Genomic DNA, 20,072 nt, shown 5'->3' with positions numbered 1-20,072 from the left:
ATTCACACTTAAATGGTGTCTGGAGGTTAGAGCAGCAAAACGTCTGGCCCCTCGTTAGTCCTATCTAAAAAGCAATATGTTCCAGAGTTGGACTAAGTCTGCAAAAGGTAAGTAACTTCCACAGTAAAAACTAAAGGAGAGAGAACAGGTTCTAGAAATGTTTCCATGTCCCTGTACTACACCTAAATGTTAAATATTCTTCATTTGCCTTGAAGCTTTTTGTTAATGTTTTAACCCTTCCAGCTCTCAGTTACTTCAAAGCATCCAGGTATCAAAACTTCTTGTGCAAGTTCCCTTTCTCCCGCAAAATTCCTGTCAGTTTTTCTCTGGATGTCCATTTAATTAAGAAGTCAGAGATGACCGAGATTGTCACTAATAAGTACTTAGCTGTAACTACTCAAAATTCCCTGAAAGAGAACTAATTTCCTCGCTCATTTCAGGAAAATTCTCAACTGTTCTTTCTCTAAAACTACTTCCTTTCTCTTCTCTTTCAAACAGAAAAAAAAAAAAAAAAAAAAAAAGCCAGGAAAAGTAAATGTTTGTAAATCCTAGAGATTTCCTATTTTACAAATCTGAAAAAGTTCTCTAGGTTCCAATAAAAGAACATTCAATAACTGCACTCCACTACACAAGAGTTCTGAATAGCAAATATAACTTCATATAACTGTGGAAACAAATTATGTAACACATTTAGCACAATTTCTTGTGCAAAATAAGAGCCTAATAAACAGTTAGTTGCTATTACTACTACTACTACTGGTGTTACTATATTACTACCTTCTTGGATGATACCTAGACTAGAATTCTAAAGGCAAGGCTACTTTGTCTTTAATTTACAGTTCTTCTGATTTATTTAAAAGTATAAAAATAGGGGCCGGCCCGGTAGCTCACGTGGTTGGAGCTCCATGCTCCTAACTCCAAAGGCTGCCGGTTCGATTCCCACATGGGCCAGTGGGCTCTCAACCACAAGGTTGCAGGTTCAACTCCTCGAGTCCCACAAGGGATGGTGGGCTCCACCCCCTGCAACTAAGATTGAACATGACACCTTGAGCTGAGCTACAGCTGAGCTCCCGGATGGCTCAGTTGGTTGGAGCGTGTCCTCTCAACCACAAGGTTGCCGGTTTGACTCCCGCAAAGGATGGTGGGCTGTGCCTCCTGCAACTAAGATTGACCACGGCACCTTGAGCTGAGCTGCCTCCCAGATGGCTCAGTTGGTTGGAGCGCGAGCGAGATCTCAACCACAAGGTTGCCAGCTCAATTCCTCGAGTCCCGCAAGGGATGGTGGGCTGCGACCCCTGCAACTAACAATGGCAACTGGACATGGAGCTGAGCTGCGCCCTCCACAACTAAGACTGAAAGGACAACAATTTGACTTGGAAAAAGTCCTGGAAGTACACACTGTTCCCCAATAAAGTCCTGTTCCCTTTCCCCAATAAAATCTTAAAAAAAAAAAAAAAAAAACAGTAAAAAATATAAGCTTGGAAGAAGACTAAATACTTTGTTATCAATCATTTGCAACATTTGATATCTGGAATAGAGAAAAGGTTTTTAACAAAAGTGAAAGGAGGTAAAAGAGGTGGAAATGCAATGTGCCCAAGGAATCACAGAATAGAACATAAGAAAATAGGGGAAATAATATTGAATGTCAATTGTAACTGGAAAAACTAAATTATTAAAAGAAAAAGAAAAGAAGGGACAGTAGGTCACAAAAAGGGGAAACGGGTGCCTGTAATATACCAAAAACAAACCTCATCATTTCTCCTAAAACCTGCCATGGACGGCTTAGTTCATAAGAAATCTCAGTTCTAAGCAAAGATATTAAACCACGTATCTAAAAAGGAAATATTAAAAGCATATGAACAATAAAGAAAAAGGTACACTCTTAAAATGACCCATAAAGCTCTAGTTTTCATAGTCATAGCTTAGAAAAAGTATCCTTGTTAGTTATTTCTATAGTTAAGTTTGTCTGTAGAGAGAATTTTTTTAGAAAGATAAATAAGAATTACATCCTCGAATGATTTGGGAATTAATGAAAATAAAATAAGACCAATTAAGTATGTTCCAACCTAAATCAAATTATTTGTATTTCTTTTTTACCATAATAGCAGTGCTCAGCCTTCACATCTACATCCTGGATGTTAAAAACAATTTCTTTTCTGAGTTCTCATTATCTTTAATTTCAATTAACACACTGAGAGTGAGGATTATGAGCTACAAAAACCACAAGCAAAGCAGGAGAAGCAGAACGTGAGGGCTTAGAAATAATCTAACCCAGACCCCACATTTTGCACATCCAAATAAATAAAACATCTTGTCCCAGCATGTAGCTGTACTTCACAAAAAAGAAACGGAAACAGAAACGCAGAATACCACCTTTCTATATGTGAAGATTAAGGTAATATTTCTGTCTGTGATCTGTAGGGAAGATTTCATACACAATAAATTAAAACCACACATTTCAAACTATGGTGCATCAAAAGATTCTATTTTTAAAAAATTTTAAAAGTATAAAAATATAGACTTCAAAGAAGAGTAAATACTTTGTTATCAATCATTTGCAACATTGGAAATCTGGAATAGAGAAAAGATTTTTAACAAAAGTGAAAGGTTCGCTTTTGAAGAAGACATTTAAAGTCATCTAAGTGAAATATTAGTATCCAAAATATGATAAGAATTACAGTATGAAAAAGTCAAACAACAATAGAAAAAATAGGTAAACGATGAAAACTAGCAAATCACAGAAGAGGAAACCTTAAGAGCCAATAAAAACATGGAGCAATGTTCAAACTCACTAATAATCAAAAAACATATACTGAGGGGCGGCTGGTTAGCTCAGTTGGTTAGAGTGCCATCCTCGTAACACCAGGGTTGCCGGTTCAATCCTCACATGGGCCATTGTGAGCTGGGCCCTCCACAACTAGATTGAAACAACTACTTGACTTGGAGCTGATGGGTCCTGGAAAAACACACTTACAATAAAAGTTAAAGAAAAAAAAAACATATACTGAAAACCAAAATAAGATTACATTGTACATCAAGCACATTTGCAAAAATGATAAAGCCTAACAACATCAACGGTTGACAAGGCTGGGAAGCAACAGAAGCCACTGGCATGAATGGTAACTGGTGAAACCACTTCAGAGAGGAATTTAGCAATTCCACTGACGCTGAAGATGTGCATGGCACACAAGCCAATGTGGTTCCTCCTAGGTACCCACTCTAAAAAACAAGCATGTGTGAACAAGAATATTCATAGCAGCATTCTTTGTAATCGCAAAAAAAAAAAAAAAAAAAAAAAAAATCAGAACAAACTAATTGCCAATCCTCAGGAAAATATAAAAGCAAACTGTGATGTAGTCACACAACAGACTCCTATTCAGCCAAGACAATCAATGCATGAGAGCTGCACATGTCCATATAAATGAGTCTCACAATATTGAGATAAAAAGTTACAAAAAGATATATTAATACTGTTATTAGAAAGTCTTTTAAATGCAAAACAATATTCTACATTGTAGGGCTATTTATATACATTATAACAGTATGAAAATATATACGTACAGGGATGAAAAGCATCAAATTCAGAATAGTGGTTCTCTCGGACGGGAGACTACAATTGGGAAGGAGTTACATGGGGGTTCAACTTTAAAAGGAGCCTAGTTTCTTAATGTAACTGGTGTGCACACAGGTGTTCACTATTTATATTCTCTATACCTCTTTGAGGGCCAATATTTCATAACGTTAGAGAGTTAAAGGAAAATAAACTCAAGGTCCAACCAAAATAGTTTACTACAGAGCCCACGTGCTTCACCATGATGCTACTGATTCTATGTTTGTTTGTGCAGTTAAGAAAGGTTTAGTCATTGTAAGAACTCTCTCAAGAAGATACAATAAATCAGATTGGTAAAAATCAATGAAGTACTTGTCTAAAGAAAAAAAAAAATCCCTCAAGGGAATCATATTGGGGGCACAAAGTGGTCATATCACCATGCTCAGCAATCATGTGAGTGAGCCAAAAGCCAAACCCAAGTGGAACTTGGACCATAAAATAGTCTTGTTTAGAGGCAGCATGTAGAAAGAACATGGGCTTTGAAAGCCAAGCTGTCATCGATTAGCTGTGTGGCCCCAAACAAGTTTTAACTTCTCTGAGCTCAATTTCCTCACCCATTCACTGGAGGTACCATACCTGGCTTCCAGAGTTGTAAAGATTGAAGAGTAGCATTTATCTGTGAAAGTCCCTGACACACAGTAGCATCACAATAAATAACAGTCATTATCACTTGCACAAGAAAGTCTCTCTCTGGCAAGAGGAGACAGAGCAGGGAGAGATAAAGTTTAAAAGGAGGGAATTAAGAGTCTATAAAAAAAAGCCAGGGAAAAGCTGAAATGGTTAGAGGTTGAAAAAGTCCTTGTAGCATCCCTGAAGTTACCAAAAAAATTTTTTTTGCCAAGTATTATTTCATGATAGTGAAGCTTAGTTACAAGAATATTTAGTCCAAACCTAATTATTACAGCATTTCAGTCCTGTTTACACACACACACAAACACACACACTCGTATATACCGGGGGTGCCAAAAATATGTATACAAGGGGACACTTTGGTCAACATTGCTCAAGCAGTAAGTAGTTCGCCATAATCAGAAGTATCTGGACGCTGATGGAAACCACTTTGAGCACCTCTTATAATTGCAGAAGGCAAACGTGACTTGTATTCATCTCTTGTTATTGGTATATGTTGAGAATTACAATTTTAATACAGTCTTCCTTTCTTAAAATGCGTGTACTTTTTTTGGCACCCTCTGTATATAATGTTGTTGGTATATAAACATTCAAGATCAAACGTGTTTTCTTTAAAGATTCATTTTTTAAAATGTATTAGCAAGTAAATCTTATATAATGTATGTTTCGCTGTTATTTACAACTCAGTAAGGTGTGTCCTACTCTTAACATATTAAAGAGAAAATGATAATTTCAATACATGCCCCCCCCAAAAAAAAAGCCCTTGATAAAATTCAACACCCAATAAAAATACAAACCAAGAACGGAAGAAAACTTCCTTAAGTTGACAAAAGACATCTACCAGAAACCTTCAGTGAGTACGGTATCTAACAGTGAAACACTGGAAGCATTCCTATTCAGGAAAAAGATAAAAGTACCCATTATCATCACTGCTATTCAACTTTTGTACTGGAGTGTTTAGGCATTGCAGTAACACAGAAAACAAAGTAAGTGGTATAAAGTTTAGAAAGAAGCCTGGCCAGTTAAGTATTCTAGTCAAAGCAGCTCAGTAAGTAGACACGTTGATGCATCCCTTCCACTTCAAGTAATAAGAAAATATCTTAAAAATATATTTTAAAAATGACTCAGGAATGTTCAAAACGAGACGAACCTCCATTTGGATCAGAAACAGTAGAGCTACACAAAACTATGAGCAGGACTGAGGCTACAGGCTTACTGGACACTGAGTCCAGAGCAGGTGTATACCTCCTGCAGGGCAGTGGTGACAGAAAGCAAAGGACCTGGAGAAACAGGGCACATCTGCGCCAGAGTCACTGCTTAAAGCCAAGGGTGAGGCTGGAGCTGAAAGGAAGCGAAAAAATACTATTGCCAGTCTCTGCCTAGCACTAAGGTTTATACAATGCTCTGGGTTTTAAAAAGTGGGAAGATAAAAACGCAGACTCATGACCAGGAACTGAAGCAAGACATTCGCATACTTCTGTGAGCAGATCTAAAATAGCCCTAATTACCTCAAGGAGCAGGACCCCAGACCCACCATTATCACATCTGACTCTTGGTTAGGGTCCAGTAGGTCAATGAAAGCAGCTGAAATATCACCACACAGAGAAGGATGAGCACAAAGAAAAATAAAATCAAAAGCACTCACACTCAGAAGAGTGTAAATCAACACCTCGAAACACAAGGAAAGAGAATGCTAAGAAAGACAGCCAACAAAAGCAACAATTAGAATATGAATTTATTCCGATGAAGTTTAATTTTACAGAATTTGACAAATACTTATTTTTTTAAGTACATTTAGGGTGCTAGGATGAAAAGTTTTTTAATTATTGGGAATGCAAAATTGTACAGCCAGCCTCTTTGGAAGACAGCAGTTTCTTACAAAGCTAAATATACTCTAACCATATGATCCAGCAATCATGCTCCTAGGTATTTACCCAAAGGAGCTGAAAACTTATGCCCACACAAAAACATGCACGTGAATATTTTAAGAAGCTTTATTCATAATTACCAAAAACTGGAAATAACTAAGATATCCTTCAATAGATGAATGGATAAACAAACTGTGAGACACAGAAGAACCTTAGTACATAATCCTAAGTGAAAAAGACCAATCTGAAAGACTACAATATTGTCTGACCCCAGCTATATGACCTTCTGGAAAAGGCAAAACTATAGACACAGTAAAATGATCAGTGGTTACCAGGAGCTCAGGAGGAGGGAGGGAAGAATGAATAGATGAAATATGGAGGATTTTTAGAGCAATTAAATTATTCTGTGATATTGCAACGACATTACATGTAATGACATTAACGATGCACGACATTATACATTTGTCAAAACCCACAGAACTGTGTGACATGAAGAGTGAAACCTAATATAAACTATGGGGCCAGCCCGGTGGCTCAGGCAGTTAGAGCTCCATGCTCCTAACTCCGAAGGCTGCCAGTTCGATTCCCACATGGGCCAGTGGGCTCTCAACCACAAGGTTGCCGGGTTCAAATCCTCAAAGTCCAGCAAGGGATGGTGGGCTCTGCCCCCTGCAACTAAGGTTGAACACGGCACCTTGAACTGAGCTGCCGCTGAGCTCCCGGATGGCTCAGTTGGTTGGAGCGCATCCTCTCAACCACAAGGTTGCCAGTTCGATTCCTCGAATCCCGCAAGGGATGGTGGGCTGCGCCCCCTGCAACTAGCAATGGCGACTGGAACTGGAGCGGGGCTGAGACAACAACCTGACTTGGAAAAAGTCCTGGAAGTACACACTGTTCCCCAATAAAAGTCCTATTCCCCTTCCCCAATAAAATAAAAAAAAATCTTAAAAAAGAAAAAAACTATGAACTTTAGTTAATAATAATGTATCAATATTGATTCATCAGTTCTAACAAATGTACCGCACTGATGCAATATGTTAATAAAGGGAAACTGCACATGAGGAAGACGGGGCATATAGGAACTTTTTACACTATCCACCCATTTGGGTCATGTTCAGTTATGTATAGAATTTTTTAAATTATAATGCACAGCTCCACTTCTGGGTATGTATACAAAAGAATCAAAAGCAGGGACTTGAACAGGTATTTGCATGCCCATATTCACAGCAACATTACTCACAACAACCCAAGTGTCCACTGATGGATGAATGGATAAACAAATGTGACATATACATACAATGGAACAGTGTTCAGCCTTAAAAAGGAAGAAAATCCTGACGCATGCAACAATGCAGATGAACTCTGAAGACATTATGCTAAGTAAAATAAGCCTGACACAAAAGGATAAATATTGTATGATTCCACTTACATGAGGTACCACAGTTGTCAAATTCATAGAAACAGAAAGGAGGAGGGGCTAGAGGGAAAAGAGGATTGGGAGTTAGTGTTTAATGGATACAGAGGTTCGGTTTGGGAAGATGAAAAACTTCTGAAGATGGACGGTAGTGATAGCTGCACAACAATGTGAATGTATTTCATGCCACAAAACTCTACTCTTAAAAATGGTTAAAATAGTAAAATCTATGTGATGTATATTTTACAACAATAAAAATAATGGGAAAAAGTGCTGAAAAACTGGTTAGCCAAATATTTTTTAAAAAGTAATTCTCTTCAATTATAACATAAAGAAATTCCACATGGGGCCGGCCCGCTGGCTCAGGCGGTTGGAGCTCCATGCTCCTAACTCCAAAGGCTGCCGGTTCGATTCTCACATGGGCCAGTGGGCTCTCAACCACAAGGCCGCCAGTTCAATTCCTCAAGTCCCGCAAGGGATGGTGGGCTCTGCCCCCTGCAACTAAGATTGAACATGGCACCTTGAGCTGAGCTGCCTTCCGGATGGCTCAGTTGTTGGTTGGAGCGTGGGCTCTCTACCACAAGGTTGCCAGTTCAATTCCTCGAGTCCTACAAGGGATGGTGGGCTACGCCCCCTGCAACTAGCAACAGCAACTGGACCTGGAGCTGAGCTGCCCCCTCCACAACTAAGATTGAAAGGACAACAACTTAACTTGGAAAAAAGTCCTAGAAGTACACACTGTTCCCCAATAAAGTCCTGTTCCGCTCTTCCCGAAAGCGGCCTGAGGTGACCTCTGAAAATGGTTCGCTATTCGCTTGACCCAGAGAACCCCACAAAATCATGTAAATCGAGAGGTTCAAATCTACGGGTTCATTTTAAGAACACTCGTGAAACTGCCCAGGCCATCAAAGGGATGCATATCCGAAAAGCCACCAAGTATTTAAAGGATGTCACGTTACAAAAGCAATGTGTGCCATTCCGTCGTTACAATGGTGGAGTTGGGAGATGTGCCCAGGCCAAACAGTGGGGTTGGACGCAGGGTCGTTGGCCCAAAAAGAGTGCAGAATTTTTACTGCACATGCTTAAAAATGCAGAGAGTAATGCTGAACTTAAGGGCTTAGATGTAGACTCTCTGGTCATTGAGCACATCCAGGTGAACAAAGCTCCCAAGATGCGGCGCAGAACTTACAGAGCTCACGGGCGGATTAATCCATACATGAGCTCTCCCTGCCACATTGAGATGATCCTCACTGAAAAAGAACAAATTGTTCCGAAACCAGAAGAGGAGGTTGCTCAGAAGAAGAAGATCTCCCAGAAGAAACTGAAGAAACAAAAACTTATGGCCCGGGAGTAAATTCAACATCAAATAAATGCTAACAAAAGGAAAAAAAAAAAAAAAAAAGTCCTGTTCCCCTTCCCCAATAAAGTCTTTAAAAAAAAAAAAAGAAAGAAAAGAAAAAGAAATTCCACACAAAAAGCAAAATTTTGTTTTAATTTTAGAAGAAAATACAGAAATATATAATTCATACCCTGAGACAGAGAAAATTACCTAACCAGACACACACACACACATCTTTTTTAATTTAAGGGAATTTTTTTTCGTAACTACAACATTAAAGTTTATAACTTGTAAACAACCAAAGACACTGTTAACAAAGGGAAAAGGCAAGTGTCACGCTGGCAGGATGCATTTATAACACATGTCCATCAAACAATTAGCATCCAGAGTAACCTGACTGTCCCTCGGTGAGTGAAGGATACACAGTCATTTCAGGCTACAGCTGAACACTACTCAGCAGTTAACAATAAATGAACCAGATCCACAAGTAGCAACATGGTTAAATCTCCGTCAATTAAAATTTTAAATGTACACCCCCGTGACCCAGCAAGTCTACTTTTCATTCACTGCAGCAATGTCTGCAATTACAGTACAATAATACTACATCTGAGACTGCGTAGGCGTCAAGCAGAATCTGGTAGACCCCTATGCTGTCACATGGAAAGACCTCAGACATTCTGTTAGAAAACAAGTTGCAGAACAATATGTATAGTGTCATGTCATCAGCATGGGGGGGTGGGGGAAATTCTTTATTACCTATATATAGATGAAACTGCAGCGAGATGGGTCAGGAAGGCTCACAACAAACTGACAAGTGCAGTTTTGGTGGAGAAGGGAGCGGGCCAAGGTGCTTTTATTCTGTCTGTACTGCCTGAGTGTTGCAGAAGAGTGTGCCCTCATGAGCCATTTGCAGAGCTGCACTGCCCAGCCACACTGACTGCACAACACAACTCCAGAAGCTGCCATTCACAGGGACCCCCGAAGGCTGGGCGGTACACGAGACAACACAGCCCTGATGCTTGTGTAAATTAGAAACAAAATCAGCACTGGGGAACTTTCTGAGGTGACGTAGTAAGTTACTACATCCCGATCGGGATAGTGGTTACAAAACATACACATTTTCAAAACTCATGGGAATGTACACGGATATCTACGCATTTTATCATATGTAAACTATCCATTAATAAAGTTGATTTTAAAATAAATAAAATATATAAGTAAAATACAATATCATTGGGAGAACTTGGAACAAGGCTCCCAAAATTACAGGACCAAAACAAGCACTGGTAGACGCCTACTGGTTGCACTCTGAAGTACAGTTGTAAACTAAAGAGAAATTAACTTCATTCTTCAAGGCTTACCAAATTGGATTAATATTACTCTTATTTTCTATATGAGGAAGAAAGGCTCTGAGACATTTCTAGTACAGACATAAAATAAAGGGTAACTTGGCATTCTATTGGCTCTAAGTCTAATTTTCTAACTAAGTAGAAATTTTGTCTCTCACCCACAGTGGACACGCAAAACCTTGCCAGCACTACTTTGACTACATAACCTCCTTCAAAAGTAATTCCACTTACGTATGATAAAAATTCTCATAGAACTCATAAAAGGTCAAGTTTTAATTTGGCAGACAAAGTAACCTAACAGGCACTGCAACCCAGGGAACTGAAACAGCAGCCTGGAGCTAGAGTCCAGAAATCCAACCAAGACAGAGAACAGGCAGAATTCCAGCCTTTACAAAAGAGCAGCGATAGATTCTTACTACAAACCTAATATCCAAGGAAAAGGATAAAAGTGGAAAATAAAAAAAATGTTCTCTGGGCAACAGTACTCCGTTCTCAAGTGATAGAAAATAGAAGGACCAAATGGGATGATTTGAAACAATGTCACAACATGAAATAAAGACATGAAAGTGGCAGCATGATCACAAGAAACCGTGACTCCATCACCTTAGCCATTGTCTTAAATGCCCAGACCAAAGAACCTGGTTTACCTTACATGGCAGAGAGAGAGAGACAGAGAGAGAGAGAGAGAGAGAGAGAGAGAGAGAGAGAGAGAGAGAGAGACAGAGACAGAGACAGAGACAGAGACAGAGACAGAGAGAAAGACAGAGAGACAGAGAGAGAGAACAAACAAACTTTAGGAACAAAGGAAGTCCATCAGCCACCCCTAACACCAGAGTAATTAATACTGCTCCAATGTAAAATAAGGCAAAACCTTGCTTGGTTCATTCATTCATTCATGCAATAAATATTTCCTGCATGACTGTTATGGGCCAGGCACTGTTCTTGTCACTGAGGATTTAGCAGTGAACACTCATGGAGCCTAATTCTAATTGGGAAGGAAGGGAACATATTTTCTCTTTTCAAATTTCTTTTCCCTTGCTCTCCCTCCCTTTAAATGTTCCGCAGAAGAGCTTTCAAAACTCTCCTAAGTTTCTCCCACAAGCTTCTTTGACCTTCCTGCTTTATCCCCTAACCAAGCCATTTAGGGCTACCAATTCCCAATACGGGTGGGGGGGGGGGAGATGAAAGAGACATAAAGACATAAAGTAAATAAGGTATGACACAAAATTCAATGCTGCTCTGTATTGTATATGCGTAGCCTCACAACCAAATCGTCAGCACCTAAACAGCAAATTATGGCTGTGTTTTATACTATTGTGTGGCCCCAGTGCCGACCACGGTTGTCTAGCCAGGTAGCTAATCAATAAAGGTTTGCTAAGAATGCTGGAAGGGCTTCCTAATCCCCAGGCCTGGCACAGGAATTGAACAAGCATTCGTTAGCTGCATCCTCCCTGCTCTTAGTACACTTTCCTTTCAAGGGTGACCCAGTGCACAGGTTCACAGTTAGGGATCTCGGGAAACAGTATTTTGGGGTGACCTGAAATATATTCCCTTCCCTCTGCCAGGGCCTGCCTGCTTCACCTGCCCTCTGCCAGGACCTGCCTCCTTTGCCCCCTTCAGCACCTAACGCAGAGCCTCCTCCCAGCGAGCGGGGCTCCAGCAGCATCAGCCCAGCGGCCGCAACCCGGCTCCCCGCCCGGCGACCACAGCGCGCTCGGGACCCCGGAGACCCCTCCGCTGCCCGGGGCTCAGATCCCGGCGGTGCTGGCCCTGGACTCCGCTGCATCCCCTCCGCTCGCCCCTCCAGGGCCGGGCGCGCGGCGGCGTCCCCTCTTAGCGCGCGCGGTGCAGCGGCCCCGGCTCCCCGCGCGCCGTCCCCGCCACTCCCGGCCCTGCACCCCTGCAAGCTCCGAGGTCCGGGCGCTGCGCCGTCTCCTTCCCGCTCCTCGCGGGCGTGGGGCTCCAGCACCGCGCACCTCTCCCGCAGCCTGCGGCCGCCGCCGCACACCCCCACCTTACTCACTTCCCGGCCGGAGCGGGGGGCGTCGAGAAGGTCTACGGCGGTCGCAGCCCTCCGCCTCCTCCGGCCAGGCACTCGCGGCTGAGGCGGCAGCAGCGCACGCTCAGGCCCTGGAGCCGCCCCCGGGGCGAACGTTCTCAGCGACCGGCTTGCGCCGCTTCCCCGCCCGGCACGCGCGGCGAGCCCGCCCCCGGAGCGAGGGCGCGAGGGCTCAGGGCTGGAGACGGGCACGCGCCACCGGCGTGAGCGCGCGGCTGGGGGCGGGGTTCCGCCGCGCCGGGGAGGGGGCGGGCGAGCCGGCCGAGTTCGCTTCGAGCCCCGCCCCCCGCGGCCGGGCGGGACCCGCCCCCCAGCTCGCAGGCCGTGTTCCCGGAGGACGGGGGAAACTTGCACCCTGTGGTGGTATCCCGCACGCCAACCGCGGGTGGCGGAGGTGCGTTTCAAGTTCGCAGGTATTTGCCAGGCCAGCTGGATGCTCCGCCCGACGTGACTACTAGGTAAAGAATGCAAAGAACCACCCCATGAATCATTCATCCGCGCCTCCACCGCGAAATCCTGCCCTGAGTGATTTTTCCAAATTAATTCAACGCAGCAAGCGTTTACTGAGCACTGACTTCGTGCCTAGCGCTGCCCCAGAGGCTGCGTAGGTACACCGTCACGGTCATGGTCCCTGGTTTCGAGGAGCGCATAACTTAGTGGAAAAGCAGCCGTGTAAACAACCCCTTCTGCTGACCCGTGCAAAGCCAAACCACAGTGAGATGCTGTGGAGCGCAGAGGAGGAAGAGATTACTTCCGCTTGGACCATGTGGAAAGGTTCCTGGAAGAGGTGGCATTTGTGTTCAGCCTTGAAGGAAGGAAAAGAAAAGTCTTAGGAGAAAAGGGGGAGCGCATCAAAGGCTAGGAAAACAGAGGGAGACCAAGGGTTACCATCTCACCATGAGCTTTTTTGTTTTAATATTATCCGTATTTGATAGAATCATTTCCAAACCGTTGAAACAGAGGAGATGATTCCAAATTAGGAATCAAAGAATCATTTTTTTCCAATGGCTCAAAGAATCATTTTTCTCAACATTATTTAAGGCTCAAAACAGCAGTGTCCTTGCAAGACTGTTGGTACGAGTGAAGGATGTTAAGTCCCTACGCGAAGAGCCGGAAAGGCAGTACGCTTTGAGTCTGGTTTTTCATTGCCTTTTGGCACCTTATGCTGAGGCAGATCGTGCCACCTCCTGCTGCTGTCTGCCTGCCTTTAGAACATCCTCTTCCTCCTCCTCTCATCTTCCTATTTTTAACCTCCGATGGTGAAGGGAATGCTGGTAACAGCTTTGTGAGGTAAGAGTGACAGGGTCCTCAGAAAAAGGCATCACCTTTCACACGTGAGCTTCACGACTATTTTGCATGCTTAGAAGACTTTTTTACTTGTAGGCAGAGTTTTGACTATGTTCTAAATAGGTTAAGATACTCAGAATATAGGTAAGAGACACCTTGTTTATTCATTTGCCACTTTTTGAGCACCAGCTATGGAGGAGGCATTGAAAGGGTAAAACATTGATCCTGTCCTTTGGAGGCAGGATGTGCAAATGATGTAAATAAATATGTAAATATTGCTTGCTTATTTGCCCTATTGACTGAAACCAAGTTAATTTCAACATGTGGGCGAGACTGTTATAAGCCATTCTGGGAACTAACTACTTGAAGTACTCACATTAGCATCTCTCCTTCTCGGTTCTGTATTTCATCACCTCCCACGTCCTCAGTAAACTTCTTTCAATCATTTCCCCCGTCTCACTCCCAAAATCATCACTCCTTTTACCTACTTATCCTTTTCCTTCACCATCTACTCATGTTCAAGCTTTTCCTGTCCTAAAGAAAAAGAAAGAAACCCCTCTGTCATTCCAGATTGGGCTCTAGTTACTGCTCCCTCTGTAAATTCCTTCACAAACATCTTCCAAGTAGCTTATCTCTGCCAACTCAGCAGCTTTGCATTCTTCACCCCGTGGTCTGGCGCTTCTGTCTCCACTACAACACTGCACTTCTCTCAGTCACTGAGGGTTGTTTAATCCTAAATGCCATGGGCCATTTTTGAGTCCTCCTATTACTAGAACTCCCCATGGGATTTGATAACACAGAGTACTCCACTCTTTTTGAAACCCACTTCGTCTTCACAACATAACTCATCTCTAACCCCTCTGACCAGGACTAGTCTCCAGGATTCTGTCCTCCGCTTTCCTCTCACCCCACACGTTCTCCAGAGCCATTTCATGCACTCCCTGTCTTCATCTGCCACATGTATCAACAACTCCCAAATGCATTATCGAGCTCAGACCACCCACTTGAGTTCCATATACACAAAAGCCTACCAGACTTCTCCACTGGGGTGTCCTAGAGATACCTCAGGCTCTACGCGTCTAAAACTCCTTAGCATTACTGTCCACTCACATGCCCAGTTCAGAAACTGGGGTCATCCTTAATTCCTTCCTCCCCTTCCCACCACACTCAACAATCCTGTTGATCGTCCTCATAACCAACTTGAGAATCTGTCTGTCTTAGTCCCTCACCTAGACTAATACAGTAGCCTTTCATCTTGTCTCCCTCTTAGTCCTGTTCCTTCCAATTCACATTCCATACTAAGAAGTGTCAGAAGTAAGTTTCAAAAATCTGCTGCCCGTGGAGTCACTGCTCAGCATGGCACACAGTACCTTCCGTTTATCTAGCCCTTGCCTATCTTTCTACTTCATCTCTTGTTGCTTCCTACACACATTCCCTCCAAACTCCTGGAATGTTCCTCCTTTTCTTTCCCTCCCTACCTTTGTGCTTGTTTCTCTCTCTCGGATGTCATTTGAACACAAGTAAAGAATGTCCAAAATAAGTTCCATTACTAATGAATCTATAACCCAGGAAACTTTCTGGAAATAAGAACATGTAAACCTACATAACGAAATGGCCTGCACATACTTGGGGAAATGACCACAGTATGATCAATTCTGACAGCTAGCCTCTTAAAACTATTAGACAAAAATAATAATAATCTTCAAAACTTCCATGCAAACAGTCTCAATTGCTCAAAAGGGTAAGAAAATTAGGCAGCAATATGTTAAAATTGGCTGCAAATTCTTTATCTCTTCTTTTGATCCAGGCTGGCCTGAGGTGAATTGCTTGACCAAGAGAATGTGGAAAGTTATTTTTGCTTGACCAAGAGAATGTGGGACTTCCAAACCCTGTCATAAGAAGTCTTGAAGAGTCCAGCTGGGTCTTTAGGAACACTTGCTGTTGAAGCCCTGAGCCACTGTGTAAAAGATCTAACTCCACGAAGAGGTTCTGAGCCTACACAGAAGAGAGGGGCCTAACTGATCCCAGCTGATAGGCGTGAACCCCCTCTATCAGTCTGACCATCAGCTGAATACCACTTAGTGGCCCCAGTTGAAGTCATGTGGAGCAGAAGAATCATCCAGCCCAACCCCTACCCAAATTCCTGACCCCAAAGATTATGAAATTATAATCAAAACATTAAGCCATTACTTTTCAGGGTAGCTAGTTTGTTATGGTAACCAAAACATTTGGCATCAAATTCCTCAAGAGCAAAGCAAGGCAATAGTGATGTAACATTTTCAGCATTGTCTAAAAACTCAAGGCATGAAGATGCAAGCTAAGAATTTTATATCCATCCATCATGCTGTTTTTCAAGCAGCAAAGGCTATCGGGAAAAAACCTGTTTTAAAATGCAAGAACTCAAAGATTATGAGCCCATCCTAACTATCTACTAGAGGAGGAATCTTCAAATTTGTTCTAATGCACTAGATAGTACACATTTTTGGTTTGCAGGCCTAGCTATTCAACTCTGCCACTGTTGCACAAAAGCAGTCATAGATGATATGCAAATAAATACGTGTGGCTATGTCTGGATTTACAAAAATAGGCAGCAGGCTAGATTTGTCACATGAGTTGCAGTTTGGCATACCTATACTAGAAGCAAAGAAATAAAGTTATTTCTCTCAAAAAAAAAACAAAACAAAAAAAAACACAAAGCCCGTATGATTTAAGAAAATAGCATACCGTGACCAAGTGGGGTTTATGTATTATCTGCTAAAAATACCATAGCAAAGTACCACAGACTGGCCTAAAGAAGAGAAATTTATTTCCTCACAGTTCTGGAGGTTAGAAGTCCAAGATCAAGGTGTCAGAAGGGTTGGTTTCTTCTGAGGACTGTTAGCTTGTTGATGGCATCTCCTCCCTGCGTCTTCACATGGTCTTCCCTTTGTACTATGAAGGTCTGTGTCCTAATCTCCTCTTTTTATAAGGACACCAGTTATATTGGAGTAGGGCCCACCCTAATGACCTCATTTTAACTTAATTATCTCTTTAAACACCCTATCTTCATACAGTCACATTCTCGGTACTGGTTAGGACTTCAACTACCTAAATGTAAAAGCTAAAACTATAAAATTCTTAGAAGAAAACATAGGTGTAAATCTTCATTACCTTTGGTTTAGCAAAGCCTTCTCAGATAACCACCACAAGCACAAATGACAAAAGAAAAAAGAGACAAATTGGACTTTGTCAAAATTTAAAATTTTTGTGCATCAAAAGACACCATAAAAAAAGGTGCAAGACAGCCAACAGAATGGGAGTAAATATTTCCAAATAATATATCGGATATGAAAATTCTATCCACTATAAATAAACAACACTATAATTATAATACAAATAGCTCGATTGAAAATGGGAAAAGGATGTGAGCAGACAGTTCTTCAAAGAAGACTTATAGATGGCCAATAAGCACATGAAAAAATGCTCAACATGACCAGCTATTAGTGGAATGTAAAAAAAACAAAACAAAACAAAAAAAACACAATGAGATACCACTTCACCCACACTTGGGATGGCTATAACCAAAATCACAGACAATAATGTTTTGGTGAGAATGTGGAGAAATTAGAACATTGATACCTTGCTGGTATAAATGTAAAATTGTGCAGCTGCTCCAGAAAATGGCGTGGCAGTTCCTCAAAATGTTAAAAATGAAGTTATCATATGACCCAGCAATTCTACTTCTAGATATATACCCAAGACACTTGAAAATATACGCCCATACAAAACCCTATGCACAAATGTTCAGAGTCTTATTCATAAGAGCCAAAAAGTGTAAACAACCCAAACTCTACCAACTGATGAATGGATAAACAAAATGTGGTAAATCCATTCATACAATGGAATATAATTCAGCAATAAAAAAGAATAGAGTATATGTTATAACATTGATGAACTTGAAAACTTTATTCCAAGTGAAAGAAGCCAGTCACAGAAGACCACATATTATATGAGTCTATGTAATACACGAAATGTCCAGAATATGCAAGAGACAGAAAGTAGATTAGTGGTTGCCTGGGACTGGGGGCATTGGAAGGATTGAGAAAGGACTGTTAATAAGTATGAGGTTACTTTTTGAGTTGATGAAAATGTTCTAAAGTTGATTGTGGTGATCGTTACACAACTCTATGAATATACCAAAAACCACTGAATTGTACACTTTAAATAGATCAATTAAAAGGTATGTAAATTGCATCTTAATAAATCTGGTTCTTTGAAAAAAGAAAACTATAAAACAATCCTGAAAAACACAAAAGTATATCAAACAATACGTCCCTTGGTTTGGTTAAAATATCTCAACATCGTTAAAATGACAGTTCTCGGTGGTCAGTCTGGTGGCTCAGGTGGTTGGAGCTCCATGCTCCTAACTCCGAAGGCTGCCGGTTCGATTCCCACATGGGCCAGTGGGCTCTCAACCACAAGGCTGCCAGTTCGATTCCTCGACTCCTGCAAGAGATGGTGGGCTGCGCCCCCTGCAACTAAGATTGACAGGACAACAACTTGACTTGGAAAAAAGTCTTGGAAGTACACACTGTTCCCCAATAATAAAGTCCTGTTCCCCTTCCCCAATAAAATAAATAAATAAGTAAAGATGACAGTTCTCTTTAATTCATAAATTCAATATGATTCCCCAAAAAAATATAAACAAGTTTTTTTTCCTGTAGCTAGACAAATTGATACCGAAGTTCATATGGAAAAAACAAACACTCAAGAATAGCAAGTAAACTGCTGTAAAGGAAGAGGTATGAGAAGTGACTAGCCCTAGCAAATGTCAAAACATACTACACAGAGCTCTTGAATAAAAACAAGGTGGTTCTGGCACATGAATAGGCAGACCAACATAACCAAATGGAAACAACAGAAGTCAATCTAATTACATATGAAAATCCAGTATATGATAAGCAGTCAAATGGATGAGGCAAAGAAAGACTTTTTAATAAATGGTGTTGGGGGCAACTGGACAGCCATACACAGCCTCATGGTGTTGGTGAGGATATGGGGAGACAAAAATTACTAGAGGGAATGAAAAATAGTACAACCCCTATGGAGGGGCATTTGGAAATACTTAATGAAATGATTTGTACATTTACCTCTCGACGTAGCAGTCCCACCTATGGGAATTTACCCTCAAGATACCTCCAAAAATAATATGTACGCTTACATATCTAAGCTTTTACATTGTACCAGTAGTTGTATTTACAGAATATTGGAAACTACCTAAGTACCCAAACATAGAAGACTGGTTGAATAAATTTTGGTTCTTACACATAATCGACTACTAGGAAGCAATAAAAAAGAATGAAGAATATCTTTCTGAACTGATATATAGTAATTTCCAGGGTTATAAAAGTGATAAAAGCAAAGTACAAAAGCAAATATATAGTATGTTACCTTTTGTGTAATAAAGACAAGCAACGAGAAAATATAATGGATTTGCTTATTTTAGTAAAAAGAATCACAAGAACAATAAACCAGAAAACAACAAAATTGGTTGCCTATATGGGACTGAGTGAGGGGAACAGGGTGAAAAGCATAGGAGAGAGAGGGATAATTTTGATATACATTTTGGTATAGTTTTGGCTTTTGGAAGATGTTAATGTTTCACACAGTCAAAAAATAAAATTAAATCACAAGCATAGGGAAAAATTTAAAACCTGTAACTGAATGCAAACAGAAACAAGTGAACCCAATTATATGTCAAATGAATGACACAACCACAACGAGAAGAAGAAAGAAGTAAACCAAGTAATTTTGAATATGGTACTTAGATATACCTTCAGTCTAATGCAAATACTAAAGTGGGGGAGGTGAGGGGAAGAATCAATACCAGGAAAAGAGGAAACACAAGGCCCAATAAACATATTTCTAAATGTTGATTATCTTCATTGCTAGCATTTACAAATTAAATCAGCAAAATATTTGAAATTTAATATTCAGTGTTAAAGAGGTTTTTTGAAGAAATGTAAATTATACAATTTTTCTGGAAAGTAATTTGGAAACACATATCAAAATCTTTTAAAATGTTGCTGTCATGGGACCCAGAAATCCAAATTCTTGCAACTTATTTTATGAAAACTTTCAGTGATGTGTAATTAAATTTATGCATTAGGGTTTCTTACCAGAATTCCTTCCAAAACTAGAATTGAAAACATTTACAGGCTTTGATTAATTAAATTACAAGATATCCATGAGAGAGAAGATGCCACAAGCATTAAAATCACAGTGTAAAAGAATGTTTTATGTCATGGAAAAGTGTAAAACAGTGTGTGTAGTATGATTCAAATTTTGCTGAAAACATGTGTGAGAGACAAGCAACCCAATAGAAAAGGGGGCAAAAGTATAAACAGACATTTTATAGAAGAGCAAACACATATGGCAAGTAAACACATGAAAAGATCCTCAATTTCATTAGTGTGTGTATTCAGGAAAATATAAATTAATACCACAATGTTATACACCTGCTAGAAAGGCAAAAGT

At 40.9% G+C, this 20,072-nt stretch overlaps 2 protein-coding genes across 19 annotated transcripts in view; one reads left to right on the top strand and one right to left on the bottom strand.

Moving 5' to 3' along the window:
• The window catches only part of DTNB (dystrobrevin beta), a 189,154-nt gene extending 176,782 nt beyond the window's left edge, over nt 1-12,372 (bottom strand). For all 18 annotated transcript variants that reach the window (XM_074331774.2, XM_074331777.2, XM_074331779.2 and 15 more), the window contains exon 1: nt 12,234-12,372. The gene's annotated coding sequence lies outside the window, so the exon portion shown is untranslated. The remainder of the gene's footprint in view (nt 1-12,233) is intronic.
• Nucleotides 8,273-8,893, top strand: LOC148758958 (large ribosomal subunit protein uL22). Its single transcript, XM_088796254.1, has one exon. It carries the CDS (start codon nt 8,322-8,324, stop codon nt 8,874-8,876), a length of 555 nt encoding a protein of 184 aa, XP_088652380.1. The 5' UTR covers nt 8,273-8,321; the 3' UTR covers nt 8,877-8,893.
• Nucleotides 12,373-20,072: the final 7,700 nt, after the last annotated feature.

This window comes from Rhinolophus sinicus, chromosome 2 (assembly GCF_057876585.1).
Source record: "Rhinolophus sinicus isolate RSI-liver-muscle chromosome 2, RSI-T2T, whole genome shotgun sequence".
Taxonomy (NCBI): Eukaryota; Metazoa; Chordata; class Mammalia; order Chiroptera; family Rhinolophidae; genus Rhinolophus; species Rhinolophus sinicus.
The sequence above is the reverse complement of the archived record's forward strand: the minus strand, read 5'-3'. Positions and strand labels throughout refer to the sequence as shown.